The following is a 15629-nucleotide window of genomic DNA, read 5'->3' on the forward strand; positions in this document are numbered from 1 at the left end:
GACAAGTATGGATTCCTCAATAGATGTTTGACCTTTCATTTCTCCAGTATCCCACGCGCATCAAATAAAGAAAAATACTTTTTAAAATTTACGAATATTTCATTGTTGTAAAGTTAAAGCCATAAAAATAATCAAATGGCCTACTATCATACCGTTAGAAGAAAAAAAAAAAAAAAAAAAAGGTGTTCATGAGAGTTCCATATTAGAATACAAGTTTTCCTTAGGCACCTGTTTATGTATGCTATTCTGCTCTTTACAATAAATAATTAAATTTAAAAGACTTAATTCCTCACTTTTAAGACCTTATTAGTTTACAAATTACATATTGACCTATGCTAAATTTTATACCGACCCATGCTAATGAATTCAGTACAGAAAACAAAAAACACTGCACTCAAGCAAACTACATATATATATATATATATATATAACTTATATGAGAATTGCTACTCCAGCTTTCTTTTGGTTTCCATTTGCATGAAATACCTTTTTCCATCCCCTTACTTTCAGTCTGTATGTGTCTCTAGGTCTGAAGTGGGTCTCTTGTAGACAGCAAATATATGGGTCTTGTTTTTGTATCCATTCAGCCAATCTGTGTCTTTTGGTGGGAGCATTTAGTCCATTTACATTTAAGGTAATTATCGATATGTGTGTTCCCATTCCCATTTTCTTAATTGTTTGGGGTTTGTTATTGTAGGTCTTTTCCTTCTTTTGTGTTTCTTGCCTAGAGAAGTTCCTTTAGCAGTTGTTGTAGAGCTGGTTTGGTGGTGCTGAACTCTCTCAGCTTTTGCTTGTCTGTAAAGGTTTTAATTTCTCCATCAAATCTGAATGAGATCCTTGCTGGGTAGAGTAATCTTGGTTGCAGGTTTTTCTCCTTCAACACTTTCAATATGTCCTGCCACTCCCTTCTGGCTTGCAGAGTTTCTGCTGAAAGATCAGCTGTTAACCTTATGGGGATTCCCTTGTGTGTTATTTGTTGTTTTTCCCTTGCTGCTTTTAATATGTTTTCTTTGTATTTAATTTTTGACAGTTTGATTAATATGTGTCTTGGCGTGTTTCTCCTTGGATTTATCCTGTATGGGACTCTCTGTGCTTCCTGGACTTGATTAACTATTTCCTTTCCCATATTAGGGAAGTTTTCAACTATAATCTCTTCAAATATTTTCTCAGTCCCTTTCTTTTTCTCTTCTTCTTCTGGAACCCCTATAATTCGAATGTTGGTGCGTTTAATGTTGTCCCAGAGGTCTCTGAGACTGTCCTCAGTTCTTTTCATTCTTTTTTCTTTATTCTGCTCTGCAGTAGTTATTTCCACTATTTTATCTTCCAGGTCACTTATCCGTTCTTCTGCCTCAGTTATTCTGCTATTGATCCCATCTAGAGTACTTTTAATTTCATTTATTGTGTTGTTCATCGTTGCCTGTTTCATCTTTAGTTCTTCTAGGTCCTTGTTAACTGATTCTTGCATTTTGTCCATTCTATTGTCCATTCTATCTCCAAGATTTCGGATCAACCTTACTATCATTATTCTGAATTCTTTTTCCGGTAGACTGCCTATTTCCTCTTCATTTGTTAGGTCTGGTGGGTTTTTATCTTGCTCCTTCATCTGCTGTGTGTTTTTCTGTCTTTTCATTTTGCTTATCTTACTGTGTTTGTGGTCTCCTTTTTTGCAGGCTGAAGGTTCGTAGTTCCTGTTGTTTTTTGTGTCTGTCCCCAGTGGCTAAGGTTGGTTCAGTGGGTTGTGTCGGCTTCCTGGTGGAGGGTACTAGTGCCTGTGTTCTGGTGGATGAGGCTGGATCTTGTCTTTCTGGTGGGCAGGTCCACGTCTGGTGGTGTGTTTTGGGGTGTCTGTAGACTTATTATGATTTTGGGCAGCCTCTCTGCTAATGGGTGGGGTTGTGTTCGTGTCTTGCTAGTTGTTTGGCATAGGATGTCCAGCACTGTAGCTTTCTGGTCGTTGAGTGAAGCTGGGTGCTGGCGTTGAGATGGAGATCTCTCGGAGATTTTTGCTGTTTGATATTATGTGCAGCTGGGAGGCCTCTTGTGGACCAGTGTCCTGAGGTTGGCTCTCCCACCTCAGAGGCACAGCACTGACTCCTGGCTGCAGCACCAAGAGCCTTTCATCCACAGGGCTCCTTAATTTGGGATGATTCGTTGACTATTCAGGTATTCCACAGATGCAGGGTATATCAAGTTGATTGTGGAGCTTTAATCCGCTGCTTCTGAGGCTGCTGGGAGAGATTTCCCTTTCTCTTCTTTGTTCTCACAGCTCCCCCGTTATTTGAGTCTTAAAGGCACTAAGAAATTAATATATGATACAAACAGGAGGAATATAAGTTTATCAAGGGCAGGAACTGACTTTCACTTTTCCTTGAGTTCAGAGTATCTTAGTGCAGTACCTAGTAACAGCTGATATTCCACACGGCTGCCAAATGAATTACTTAATGTAAGTAGCCCAAACTTGAAAAGGGACAGAACATTATGCTTAAGAGTACAAAGAAATGCATGTTTGTATTTCCTGTAATATTAGGAAAAGTAATTACCCACAGCCTTGAATACAAGCCTTTGCAAAAGTAAAATACCCAACTATGTCATTCAAAGTGCAAAGTCATTTAGTAATAACAAAAGGAAGAAACGTTTTTACATTCCTTCAGAGTATATTCATCGATACTACTTAATGAGGAGAGTTTTGCGTATAATGCTACATATAGTTCACACATAATATTTGCTTAACTGTATTAAAGATCAATTTTCTATCAGGTAAATACGCCAATTCTTCCTCTAAAGTGTTGTGTTTCTAGCACAACCTAAGAAACTGATGATCAAGGGAAACAATTTAGGAAAAAAAATGTTTCATGACAGAGTTAAAGTAAGATGTGATGATGTAATCTGATGTGACAAGTAAAAAATACAACCATATTTTAGGCAGACTAAGGAGAGATAACTAAGTACAGGAAAAGAGCCACACTTCAGGATGTGGTAAAAATGAAAGCACGTGACAGTATCAAGACTGGTTTCAGAAACTAAGTTCAACTTTTCCTAAAGAAAAGAAAATGTCTTTTTCTTCAATTTCACACACAGATATTAGTATAAGGGCAAAGTTTCTATTTGCAAGACAATTAGAAAGTATCTTAATCTCTAATAAAAAAGAATATTTTTATGAAGAATATTTTCGTAACATATTCTAGCATATACTAACATAATAACTAGCACAGTATGCTAGTAGAACAGTAGCCATGAAAAATAAAGAATTAATAAAACTGTCCAAAAATATAGTCAGATGCCTTTTAGGAAGTAAATGGTTTAAAAAATTCACCTGTACTATATTATTACTGATTTTTCATGACTAAAAACAAGAGTAAACTTTAGTATACCACAGATATAAAGGGAAGTATAATACCTAAACTATATTCTATTATGTCTTTAATAAAGTATTTCATTAATTTTATTAAACATACCTCTTTAAAACATGGTGAAGGGTTTCTGATTTGTTCTAGCATTGCCCACTTAACCGTTGCTTGTCGAATGTTTCCATCATATTCTCGAGAACTCTGTGTGCCACTGGGAGTGCCTCTAGACCGTTCATATCCTGGTTCATTAAAATAAGGCTCAGCTACTAATATAAGGGACTGAACAGACACCAACACCTGAGGACCAAAGAAATAAAGAATAGTTATGATAGGACATTTTTACTACCAGTAAACTAATACCTTGCTTTATCAACTAGGAGTGCCTTTTAATATGTGCTTCCACATAACTTTATCACCATAAAACTGATGTTAATAATTGACACTGAAATACTTTATTATTAGAGCAAAATTAAAATAGGTATAGTAGAATCTTATATAATATTTATATATATGTTTTATATTCTTGAATCCTTGAAAAAGAAAAATAGGTATGAAGATCCTTTTTCCTGAAACTACTAAAAAAAACACTTGCTTATAAACATCCCATACCAATTTAGACATCATTTTGTTCGAACTGTCCTTACTCTTAAAGGGCATAAAGCTAACAATGGACTCCTAACAATACTCACTTGTAAGGAAAACTACACATGACGCAGTCTTTACTTTCATTCCAAGGAAAATTTACTTTCACGGTATCACAAAAATATTACCAGAAGCTTTCAATGGCAAGATGACATGGCTCTAAGACCAGCTCTGACCCCCTACTTACATACCAGAAGGTTTGTTTCTCTAGATATAACCAATATTGAGAGTTCACTCTTAGTTAGTATAGTACTGTTTGCTAATATACTTACATAACTGGCTAATATGACATCTTTGGAGGCAGGAAAATATTAGCTATAATTTTCCCACTTCATAAATGAAAAACAATTAGCAGCAGTTGCATTTTCTTTAGGGAAGATGATTAAACATCAAGGATATGCACCTTAGAAGTCAAGGAATATATTTTCTTAAAAAATTTAAAAAATGGAAAACTTGAACCTGAAATATATGACCTATGAATACACAAAGTTAAATATGACCTGAAGTAACCATGTTACTGAGGCCAAGGTCAACTACGGAAAAAAAAAATTAACCTGTATAATTCTGAGGCAAAGATCTCATAATTTTTAAACTTACTGAAACTAAGTATATCACTAAAGGAAAGTGATTTCCCTTGGCTATATACTTTCCCCCAACTCAAATCTGACACTTCTGAAATAATCTTCCAGGGCATATTTATTAGTTCCTTTCCTTTTCCCTTTTAAATAATCTTCCTCTTATATGAGTAGGGTATATTCCCATTATCTACAAAGGCGGAGAAAGAAATTTTGTAACATAGGATTCAGTTACTTACTTAACCTCAACTCCTTTGAGACAAAATATAGTTTTATAAATCTCAAGCAGCTGGAGATTCAAACAATTTACAAACTACTTCAGATTCATAACACATCTGGTTTTTTAAAAGAGCTAAACTATATACAGGAAATGAAAAATAGATGCTTTGTATACAGAACAAAGAAAACTATATTTGAGAAATAAATTTGAGTTTAATATTGTCTGCTAAAAAAATTGAACTATAACATCTGCATTTGATAACAAATAAATTAGCAGAGATCGATATTTCTTGGAATTAAATTCAAAGAATAATTTATAACACATGCTCTTTTCTCACTGGGTGACATTATTATTTACTTTTTACGGGCATCTTCTATTTACTTTTTAAACATGTACCTTATAGGAAATATATAAGTGCCACTTTATTTTTCTTTGGTGAACTCAGCTATTTAGGAGTCAAAATATTCATTTTATGGAATTTCTGGAGCCTTGAATTATCTGACCTACTTACTCATTTTATTTCACAGCACACTTTATTGTAGCCCATAAAACACTCTCATGAAAAACCAGTAAATAAATCCTTGGGAAGAGGATTTCTCTCTTTTAAAAGGATTTGATTTTCAATATTCTAAATTAATAGGATTTATCTAACTCTGAGAAACACTATATTTTGAAGTCAGAGAGACCAAGGTAGGCAGAATAACTTTATCCCCTCAGAATCCATTTTTTGGTCGTCTGTAAATAGAAATAATACCTACTTACATTATAGGATGACTGTGAGAATTAAATAAGGGGTTGAGAGGTGTAAAACAATAGGGCTCATACGTGTAATTAATACACAATAGCTATTCTTTCGTGGAGTGAAAATGACAGCATACATCCAGAAGATAGCAAAATGCAAAACAAAATCACTTCTACTCTAAAATCAATACATTTTAACTTATGTAATACGGATATGCAAAAAAGCAGTCAGCATGAGTTCCATTTTGATCAACAAAACTTAATTAAAAGAGCTCCCTGGATCAAACCAAAAAACAAACCAAAAAAACCCAATATTTATCATAGCCACATCTGGCCTAAAGTGTTTTCTTAGAATGAGTTGAAAATGAGTCGGTAATTAACAGAAAAATATCTATTACGTACATTAATATGCTATATATAAGTTATACTTAATAATAAACAGAATATATTTGCATTCCATAGTGGAAGTTCACCGATTCTTAGTCAGTTCTTTGACATTTTCATAAAGTCAAGAGTCAAAAAAGCTTTTATTCATAGGCTGAATTTACAGTCCCTCTCCTCTTTAGCTTTATGTTAGCACCCACAAAACTGCAAGATGTTCTCATTATATTTTATTCAGAGGCTGACTAAATCAAGAACCATATATGACAGCTTCCTTTCACTGTCTGTGTCAAACAAAAATTTTAACCCTACCAGGCCATAACCAGTCAGCAATCTTGCCTCCTATGAATGCCTTTATTTTCAAATTATAACTTGTCAGAAGATTTAATTCTTTGACCTGGTCTGGTATGTTAAAAATTTTCATTATAGGTATTTCAAACACAGGAAAGTACAGAGTATACAATCCAAAATATTAATTTGCAACAAGAAACTATGTTATACAAACTAATAACTTGTTTAGGGTAATGGAAAGAAACCAGTCTTAGTTAAAAATGCTTTTAGCCTTTCAAAATAGTAAGCATCCTCCTCTACGGAAAATTATGCTGCTATTGAGTAGAACTATAATCAGTGGCTGATTTCCAGTACTTTCCATCTTAAGAAAAATGGTAGTATTTATATATTATTATATTATAAATATATTTATAAATGGTTGATTATGTGACATTAAATATGTTTAACTCCTCTTGCACATGACATCTTTATTAACATCCAACTGGAACAAACTATTCATAACGCATTAATATGTATTTTAGGTAGATTACAGCAACATTAAAAACCAGTCACATATGGGAATTCCCTTTTGGCACAGTGATTAAGAATCCATCTGCCAATGCAGGGGACACGGGTGAGCGCCCTGGTTCGGGAAGATCCCACATGCCAAGGAGCAACTAAGCCCGTGCGCCACAACTACTGAGCCTGCACGCTAGAGCCCACGAGCCACAACTACTGAGCCTGTGTGCCACAACTACTGAAGCCCGTGCACCTATAGCCTGTGTTCCGCAACAAGAGAAGCCACCACAATGAGAAGCCTGTGCACTGCAACAAAGACCCCACGCAGCCAAGAATAAATAAAATTTAAAAAGTAAAGAAATTAAGTAATTTTTCCTAAGGCTCTGTAGTCTGCCTCTGAAGAACAAATCTAATAGACAACAAAGGGCAATGTGTTCCTGACTAGATGCATTTGTTTCTAGTATGATGTTTATAAAGCAGTATAACACACAAAAAACTACAGGCCAATATTTCTTAGAAATATGGATACAAAAATCCTTAAGAAAAATACTAGCAAACTGGGACTTCCCTGGCGGTCCAGTGGTTAGGACTCGGCGCTTTCACTGCCTGGGCCAGGGTTCAATCCCTGGTTGGGGAACTAAGATCCTGCAAGCCGCTCAGCATGGCCTATATATATATATATATATATATATATATATACACATATATATATACACACACTAGCAAACAATCCAGTTACATACAAAAAGAATTACACACCATGACCAACTGAGCTTTATCCCAGGAAAGCAAAGTTGGTTTATATCAAAAAATTAATATATCATAATAATAGAATAAAAAATAAGAATAATACAATCATTTCAATAGATGCAGAAAAAGCATTTGACAAAATCCAACATCTGTTCATGTTAAAAATACTCAAACTAGTAGAGGGGAATGTCCTCAACATGATGAAGGGAATTTATGAAAAATCCACAGCTATTATCACACTCAATGGGGGAAGACTGAAAGTTTTCCCCTAAGATCTGGACAAAACAAGGCGATTCACTCTTGCCACAGAAAAGATACAGCCTCTCTTGTTCTTGCTCAAGTCAATTTTGTCACAGATCTGGAAATCTATATTCAGTAAACTATCTAAAATGTAGAGAAAGTCATATAATAATGGTATTATTTGTAAAACTAAAATAATAAAAGTGAAATATTTAGTCAACAGTGGTGAAATAGTTCAATTATACTATATGAACTCAAAAGATTATTACATAGCATTTACAAATTATAAAATTGTAAACGGGGAAGATGGATATGCTCTACTGTTAGGTGAACAAAGCAATATACAAATAATTATCTACTATGTTAATTATGACTATGTAAACTATGTATATGACAAAAAACCCTAAAGGGAAAATACAGAAAAGATCATACTTTATGTGTAGTAAGGTTTCAAAGTTGTAAAATTTAAACACTTCAGAATAAGTTTCTTTATTTCACAGGATTTTTGGTATATATTAGACATACAGATAATATAAAAGTTAAAAGCAAATCCAATTTTAAACTAAAAAACCTTGAAAACTGTAAATTTATTTTTAAAACTACAACTACAGTACTAAACTACAAGTTAGGCAAGTTAGGGATTTTTTAAAAGGGAATTTTGACAAAAAGAAAATTCTAATGTCCTAACTTAAGATTCTAAACTCAAAATGAGCTATAACTCCATTGTACTAACTGCTCACCTATAAGCTGTTTAGTATGTACTTCCTATCAATCTAGCTTTTTATTTTTTATGGTTTACTATGTTTATTCTTGGTCGCTAAAAAAAAATGTTCTTAAACCAAGATGGTTCCTTATTTTCTAAGTGAAATTGTAAGAGAAATTTGTTTACTTGCAAAAAGCTTGAGGTCTGAGGATTCCACTTCTCTTCTGGTCTTCCATGCCATGTATTTAAGATGCTTAAACAAACCTGAGGAAGAAGGGGGAAAAGTATAAACAGAATTGAAAGGAGTGCTTTTTAAAAGTAATCTGACGGAAATAGAAATAAAATTGAAATGTTATTATGTCAAAGTATCTCAGTTTTATGGACCCCCAGAAAACCCTAAGGGTTGGTCTGTTAAAACAAATTGGTATCTCCAAATGTGATCCAGATCTGTGTGGCATTACAATTTCTTCATAATGAAAAGTGAGTTAGCAGCTATTACACATTAATACAAATAACATATTTTTTAATGAAAAATAACTCTTTTCCAAACAACAACAAAATATTTTTTGGTGAGGAAAAGTGGTATTGTTTTACATTTAAGAAAATCTCTTTCAAAATTCTGTAAATTTTGAAAATGGGTTATAGCTTAATAGAAGAGATCTTTTTTTTTTTTTTTTTTTTTTTGTGGTACGCAGGCCTCTCACTGTTGTGGCCTCTCGCGTTGCGGAGCACAGGCTCCGGACGCGCAGGCTTAGCGGCCATGGCTCACGGGCCCAGCCGCTCCGCGGCATGTGGGATCTTACCGGACTGCAGCGTGAACCCGTGTCCCCTGCATCGGCAGGCAGACTCTCAACCACTGCGCCACCAGGGAAGCCCAATAGAAGAGATCTTGATTCCATACCTGCCTCTACATTCGATTTGTTGTTATATATTGCTTTGGTTGAAATGTATGAATAAAATCTGGCCTCACGCAAACATGAAGTGGGAAAGGGGAGGACCCTGCAGATTCCCTGAAGGGTCCTGAGGATCCCCAGAGTTCTTCAGAACAAATTTGAAGACGCATTAGTTATTTGTTCACTCAAAGAGCCAAGAATGAACTCAAAGCATCTGCCAAACACAGGTCAACAGTCACTCCAGGAAAAAGAGAACCAGGGACATGTTATCTGTACTTGTAAACTAATAATTTCATGTAATGGGCAACAGATTTGGAAAATAAGTGGTCCTTAAAAAAGCAGAGAAGTCCATCTCCTTGCTATTCTCTGTGAAAACAATAATGTAAAATACATCAATTTGTTTAGTAGATAAATTCATTAATAATTTTAAAAGACTTGTATCTGAACAGTTTTGTGAATTATTGTTTGAAGCACTATCATACATACCATCCCACCTGGTTTTTAGAGCATCCCTGTGACTACCAATGACAGGGATCTTCTCCCTAACTACAGATCTAGATCCCAAGGTTAAATGTTAGTCCCAATGTATAATAGAACAGACTATACAATTCAGGGTACTGGAATCTCAAACTCTAAACCTCTTCCCTATACCAGTAAGTCTTAAGGAAGTAATTTCTATTTTTTTTTAAATTAATTAATTTATTTATTTTTGGCTGCACTGGGTCTTCATTGTTGCACGTGGGCTTTCTCTAGTTGCAGCGAGTGGGGGAGGGGCTACTCTTCGTTGTGGTGCACAGGCTTCTCCCTGCGGTGGCTTCTCTTGTTGCAGAGCACGGGCTCTAGAAGTTGTGGCATGTGGGCTCAGTAGTTGTGGCTTGTGGGATCTAGAGCGCAGGCTCAGTAGTTGTGGTGCACAGGCTTAGTTGCTCTGCGGCATGTGGGATCTTCCCAGACCAGGGCTTGAACCCAGGTCCCCTGCATTGGCAGGCGGATTCTTAACCACTATGCCACCAGGGAAGTCCAAAGGAAGTAATTTCTTAAATAATTCTTAACATCTACACTTAAACTCTATTCAAGTTCCAGACTCTCTCTTGAATAAAGTCAACATTGCTACTTTGTCTAATTTGCTCAGTTATAAAAGACCTGTTCTTTGCTTTCCCCAACAAAGTAAGGTTTACCTCTGGTTAAGTATCCTACAATAAACCCAGAAAATGAATTCCAATTTTGTGATTTGAGCTTATGGTGAAGACAAAATGATAACTTGTAAGCACAGATTGGAGGCAGGCTGCACTTTTTAAAAATAGGAAGACAAAACCAAGGGAAAACTTGGGCCATCTTTAATAAACCAGATCAACTTCAAGCATCTATTATTCTCACATCATCAAAGAGTCTGCTTATGAAATCGAGAAATTTCTTCTGACCTTCTAGTAATTTTTAAACATTAAATACTCTCAGCATGGAATTTACTATTGAAATTTCATCAAACTGTCCAAAATTACTTTGAAAGGTGATGATTATTCTTTTAAATCTAATTTTTAAAGGTTTATTGCCATATGAAATGATTTTTATTATACCTCTTCATTAACTATTTTTGTGGAGACAGGAACGCATCTTCCTACTTACAAGAAAATATAAAACATTTTAAAACAAATTAAACTTTAAAAATAATGGTACACAATGGTATGTATCATAGAAAACATGGATAGTATCTTCAGGTAATTGTGAAAAGATAACTGGAATTGAAGATATAGAAAGTAAACAGGGGCTTCCCTGGTGGCGCAGTGGTTGAGAGTCCGCCTGCCGATGCAGGGGACGCGGGTTCGTGCCCCGGTCCGGGAAGATCCCACATGCCACGGAGCGGCTGGGCCCTTGAGCCATGGCTGCTGAGCCTGCGTGTCTGGAGCCTGTGCTCCGCAACGGGAGAGGCCACAACAGTGAGAGGCCCGCGTACCGCAAAAAAAAAAAAAAAAAAAAAAAAACACAAAGTAAAAAGAAAGTAAAGAAAGGTGAATGGCAAAGACAGGCATCTGTCTCTATTATCTTCTGAGTGGAGATAGCTCTCAGTTGGCCAAGGAATGTGTTGAATAAGTTAGTCCCTCACAATAACCCCTTAAGACTATAAGTGCTTTGTAACACTGTTGTGTTTCTGCCATTTTTGGTTCCTTCTCTCTCATTCCTCAGGCTAATCTTTGCATACAGGGAAAAGAAGCACAAAGAAACTCATGTACTTTTGAAAAGATGATAACTAAAACAAAATTTCTGTTCAAATTACAAAGAAACTTTGGGTTACAATACTTTGGCATTAGAAACAAAAGACTGCAATTACATTACCTTGCCATCATTATAAAGGTTTGGATTGAATCGCACACTATGACCACCAGTAGTCTCTAGATTCACAAGAGGAGGTGAACTGGGATAATCTTGAGGAAAATAGACATCAAACTCAAAGCAGCCATTTGCATAAGGAGTGTCTGCTGGACCAGTTATCAGAACCTAGTATGCACATACAAACACAAAAGCCTGTGTTACTATTCCTAAATGCTACTATTTAGAAAAACAATTCAACATGAAATAAGAACAATCTTCTTACATCCTATATACATCTCTACCAAAATGTGTTAAAAATGAAGTTAAAAGTTAAAAACATACACAGGACTAGGAAACAGTTTTAAATTACAATTAAAGTGATTTGGTTTTGGTGAAAATGGGCTTTTAAAAGAGAGATGCCCAATTGGCAGCAGGAAAGCTTACCTTAACAGCAAATACCTTTTAAAATATTAAGTTACTTTTTTTCTAAGAGCTTTCCTTCATGATCTCTACATTACTGTCAACAATTTGAGATTCTAGGTATATTCATTATCATATCTCAAAGGTATGAGAGTAACTTTCTGCTTCAAATCTTCAAGTTAATATTTTAAGAAATAGCTTACTTTTTAAAAAACTAAATTAACATTTAAAAAATAAATTTATTTTATTTATTTATTTTTGGCTGCGTTGGGTCTTCATTGCTGTGCACGGGCGCTCTCTAGTTGAGGCGAGCAGGGGCTACTCTTCGTTGCGGTGGCTTCTCTTGATGCAGACAGAGCATGGCTCTAGGTATGCGGCTTTAGTAGTTGTGGCACATAGGCTCAGTAGTTGTGGCTCGCAGGCTCTAGAGCACAGGCTCAGTAGTTGTGGCACACAGGCTTAGATGCTCCACGGCATGTGGGATCTTCCCAGACCAGGGCTCGAACCTGTGTCCCCTGCATTGGCAGGTGGATTCTTAACCACTGTGCCACCAAGGAAGTCCAAGACTTCCTTAATAATTAAATATTAAATATTTAATAGCTTACTTTTAAATATTTTCTTCTGGGATAATGAGACAAGTAGGTAAGAGGAATAAATGTTTTCACCTAACACCTTATGATAAAAAGGTTCTGAGACAACAGTAGGTGTGATGTTTCCCTTAGGGTTACTGGTAGTCCAAAAAATAGCAGAGAACCCAACAGTGAGTGTCAGAATTATTTAATGAATTATGTTTGAGTCAATCAACAGATATTTAGTGTACAAGACATAAGCAGCAAAGCCTCGGGTCCTGAACAGCTGTGCGTGGAGGCAAGTGGTACTAGAGTCCCATTCTGTGACAACTCTGATTTACATTTTGGGGCTCCAAGTTGGGATCCTTTATGTGAGGTACAGCATAATGCTTAACAGTCACAAGTTTGAACTTGTGTGGTCTATTTAGCAATAAAATACTTCCCTAGACAATCATACAATAATCGGCTCTACTGTTTGTAACAAGGAAAAGTGTGGTCGATAGGCAAAGTCTATGAGATTTCTACTGAAAATTTATCCAAAAGAGCAAAACAAAAAAGCAAACAAGCAAAAAACCTTATTCAAATCAATGGGTCAATAGTTTTAGCTGTGTATCTAAAGAAGACGCAATATTTAATCCATGAATTAAATCAAGTAAAGAAAGGTTCCTCCCACCCCAGCTATCAAATCTTTAAAAATTACTAGCTGCAGCGTCTCTTGGAATTTAAGGGCAGATCACCACAGTGTTAAAACATAAAGCTGCTGGTTTTATTTATTATTGTACTACCATTACTTAAATCATATGAGTCTGTAAATACATAAATTTCCTAGAAAAGAAAAAGAGAGAAAAAATTTTGAAGACTGATAGTATAAAACATGAGAGAAGTATTCTGGATTACAAGGAAGAAGTCCTGTAACTTTTTTTCAACTGACCAGCATTAAATCCTTTCATAGTATGTTCTAAAACTATGACAGGCTGCACACAGCCTTTGTTCAGGGAAGGTATCTTGGTATTTTCTTCTAAATCTTTATTTTGAATAGTACTCTCATCCACATACTCTGAACTAACATTAGAAAAGGACTCCCTTGGGCTTCCCTGGTGGTGCAGTGGTTGAGAGTCCGCCTGCCGATGCAGGGGACACGGGTTCGTGCCCCGGTCCAGGAAGATCCCACATGCCGCAGAGCAGCTGGGCCCGTGAGCCATGGCCACTGAGCCTGCGCGTCTGGAGCCTGTGCTCCGCGATGGGAGAGGCCACAACAGTGAGAAGCCCGCGTACCAAATGGTCAACAGAATTTTTATTAAATTTATTTAAATTCATGTTATTTCTAGTGCTTTATATGAATACTTGAATAACTGGATTAGCCAGGGAAATAGGAAAAAAAGTTGTTTTTTCTACCTTCATGATGTCAAGTCGCTCCTCATCACAGCGCACAAAAACACTAGAGGACGATGAAAGAGGCAGTGAGGTTGACAGCGTCACAGCTTCCTGTGCAAGGCGGCGGGCTCTGGCAGCACTGTTAGCATCGTTTGCATTTTTCACCTGAGACATGTAGTGGTAGGTTACTTTAAAACCCAATTTCCCATCTTCATCTTCAGAAACCATCTCAAACGTATCTAAAAGAAAAGAAAAAAAAAAAAACACTGAAAAAAAAAAAAAAAGAACCAGAATGGAGGATAGCTGTCATAATAACAAAAAATTACAAATAAACAAATCACTAATCCTTCTTCCCCCACAAAATGGAGAGGTCTACAATGTGGAAGAAGAGCAAACTATAAATGTTTACGTAATACCTACATATGTGTGTTAATGCTGCTAGAGCGATGGAATATGTCATGGAAGCAAAGGAAGAAATCAACTAAAATTTACAATTTGGACATGCAGGTAGATTATATAACATCAAGCATTTAAATCACAATGCAAAGTAGTAGATAAAATGAATGGTATATAATGTTTTTTGCCAAAATATTTCAGAACATGAAATGCCAAAAAGTATTTCATTATATTTCATTTTTAAAAAGAGAATAAGTCTTTATATATTTGCATTTGGAATCAGAAAACAGAAATGACAGGCTGAAGTTTATTTCTGTATTACTTTTGAAATTTAAGTTAATAGGATAAAGGAGGATTATTAGGGAAATCTCTGAAGTACTTTGACAGAATAAAAGTAATGGGTTAATTCTTAACCATTTATTCAGGCAGATTTGGAAGGACTTAAAGTTATGATTTACTTATAAGCTATATGTCCATACAAAATAGAAAGAAAAAAAGTGGATTTGAACTACATCTCTAATTCAGATTAACCCTACCCCACCAATGGATGAAAACAAAGATATTTAAATATCTTATAAAACTAAATTAAAACCACCTACTGATACAAGGGCAAATACAAAGAAACAATGGTAACTTCTGATCTTGTGTTCATACAATTCTAAATATACAGAAAAACATGAAAACTACATTATAATTATCATTAATGCAGTAAATTTTACCAAGAACTTACTAAGTGCTAGGTCCTAGGCTAGGCTCTTTCAGTTAAATAATAAACAGGAAAATATATCTGCCTCAAGAAGTTTATAATCCAGAAAAAAGGGGAAGACCTATAAACAGTGTCATGGGTCTGTGCACTACAAATGTACTATGTCTCAACAAGACTTCTGAGTAGTTTCTATCAGTAAAGTTGTAAACCAGAGTTATTTCATCTGTTCAACTCTGCTGCCTTTCACATAATACAGGGATAAATTTCCTTTGAGTTTTATAAACAGCAATCCACCAGACACATACATGAGCTTATCCCCACGCCTGGAGGAAATTTTTATATCATATATCTATAAGAAAACAGGGTCTTCTAATACCAAAATTTTATTAAAATATACAATCAAAGATAATGGCTAGTTGCTAAAAACCTACATACTGCTTGATTCAGCAATTCCTCTTCTATTAATTTGTCCTATGGAAATAATCCTGGATGTGTACAAATATTTATATGCAATAATGCCCACTGAGATGTTGCAGACGTTACTAAAAAACTGGAAACAACCTAAAAGTCTAGTTA

General features: G+C 35.5%; 1 protein-coding gene across 5 annotated transcripts in view; it reads right to left on the reverse strand.

The window, feature by feature from the left end:
* The window catches only part of BIRC6 (baculoviral IAP repeat containing 6), a 239505-nt gene that overhangs the window by 10637 nt on the left and 213239 nt on the right, over window positions 1–15629 (reverse strand). For 4 of the 5 annotated variants that reach the window (XM_033425249.2, XM_049696304.1, XM_049696303.1 and 1 more), the window contains 4 exons: window positions 13973–14190; window positions 11613–11774; window positions 8575–8652; window positions 3456–3644 (listed from right to left, as the gene is read on the reverse strand). In XM_033425249.2, the coding sequence (XP_033281140.1) occupies window positions 3456–3644; window positions 8575–8652; window positions 11613–11774; window positions 13973–14190 (647 nt within the window). The remainder of the gene's footprint in view (window positions 1–3455; window positions 3645–8574; window positions 8653–11612; window positions 11775–13972; window positions 14191–15629) is intronic. The other variant, XM_049696305.1, reaches the window with a different exon arrangement.

This window comes from Orcinus orca, chromosome 13, assembly GCF_937001465.1.
Source record: "Orcinus orca chromosome 13, mOrcOrc1.1, whole genome shotgun sequence".
NCBI lineage: Eukaryota > Metazoa > Chordata > Mammalia > Artiodactyla > Delphinidae > Orcinus > Orcinus orca.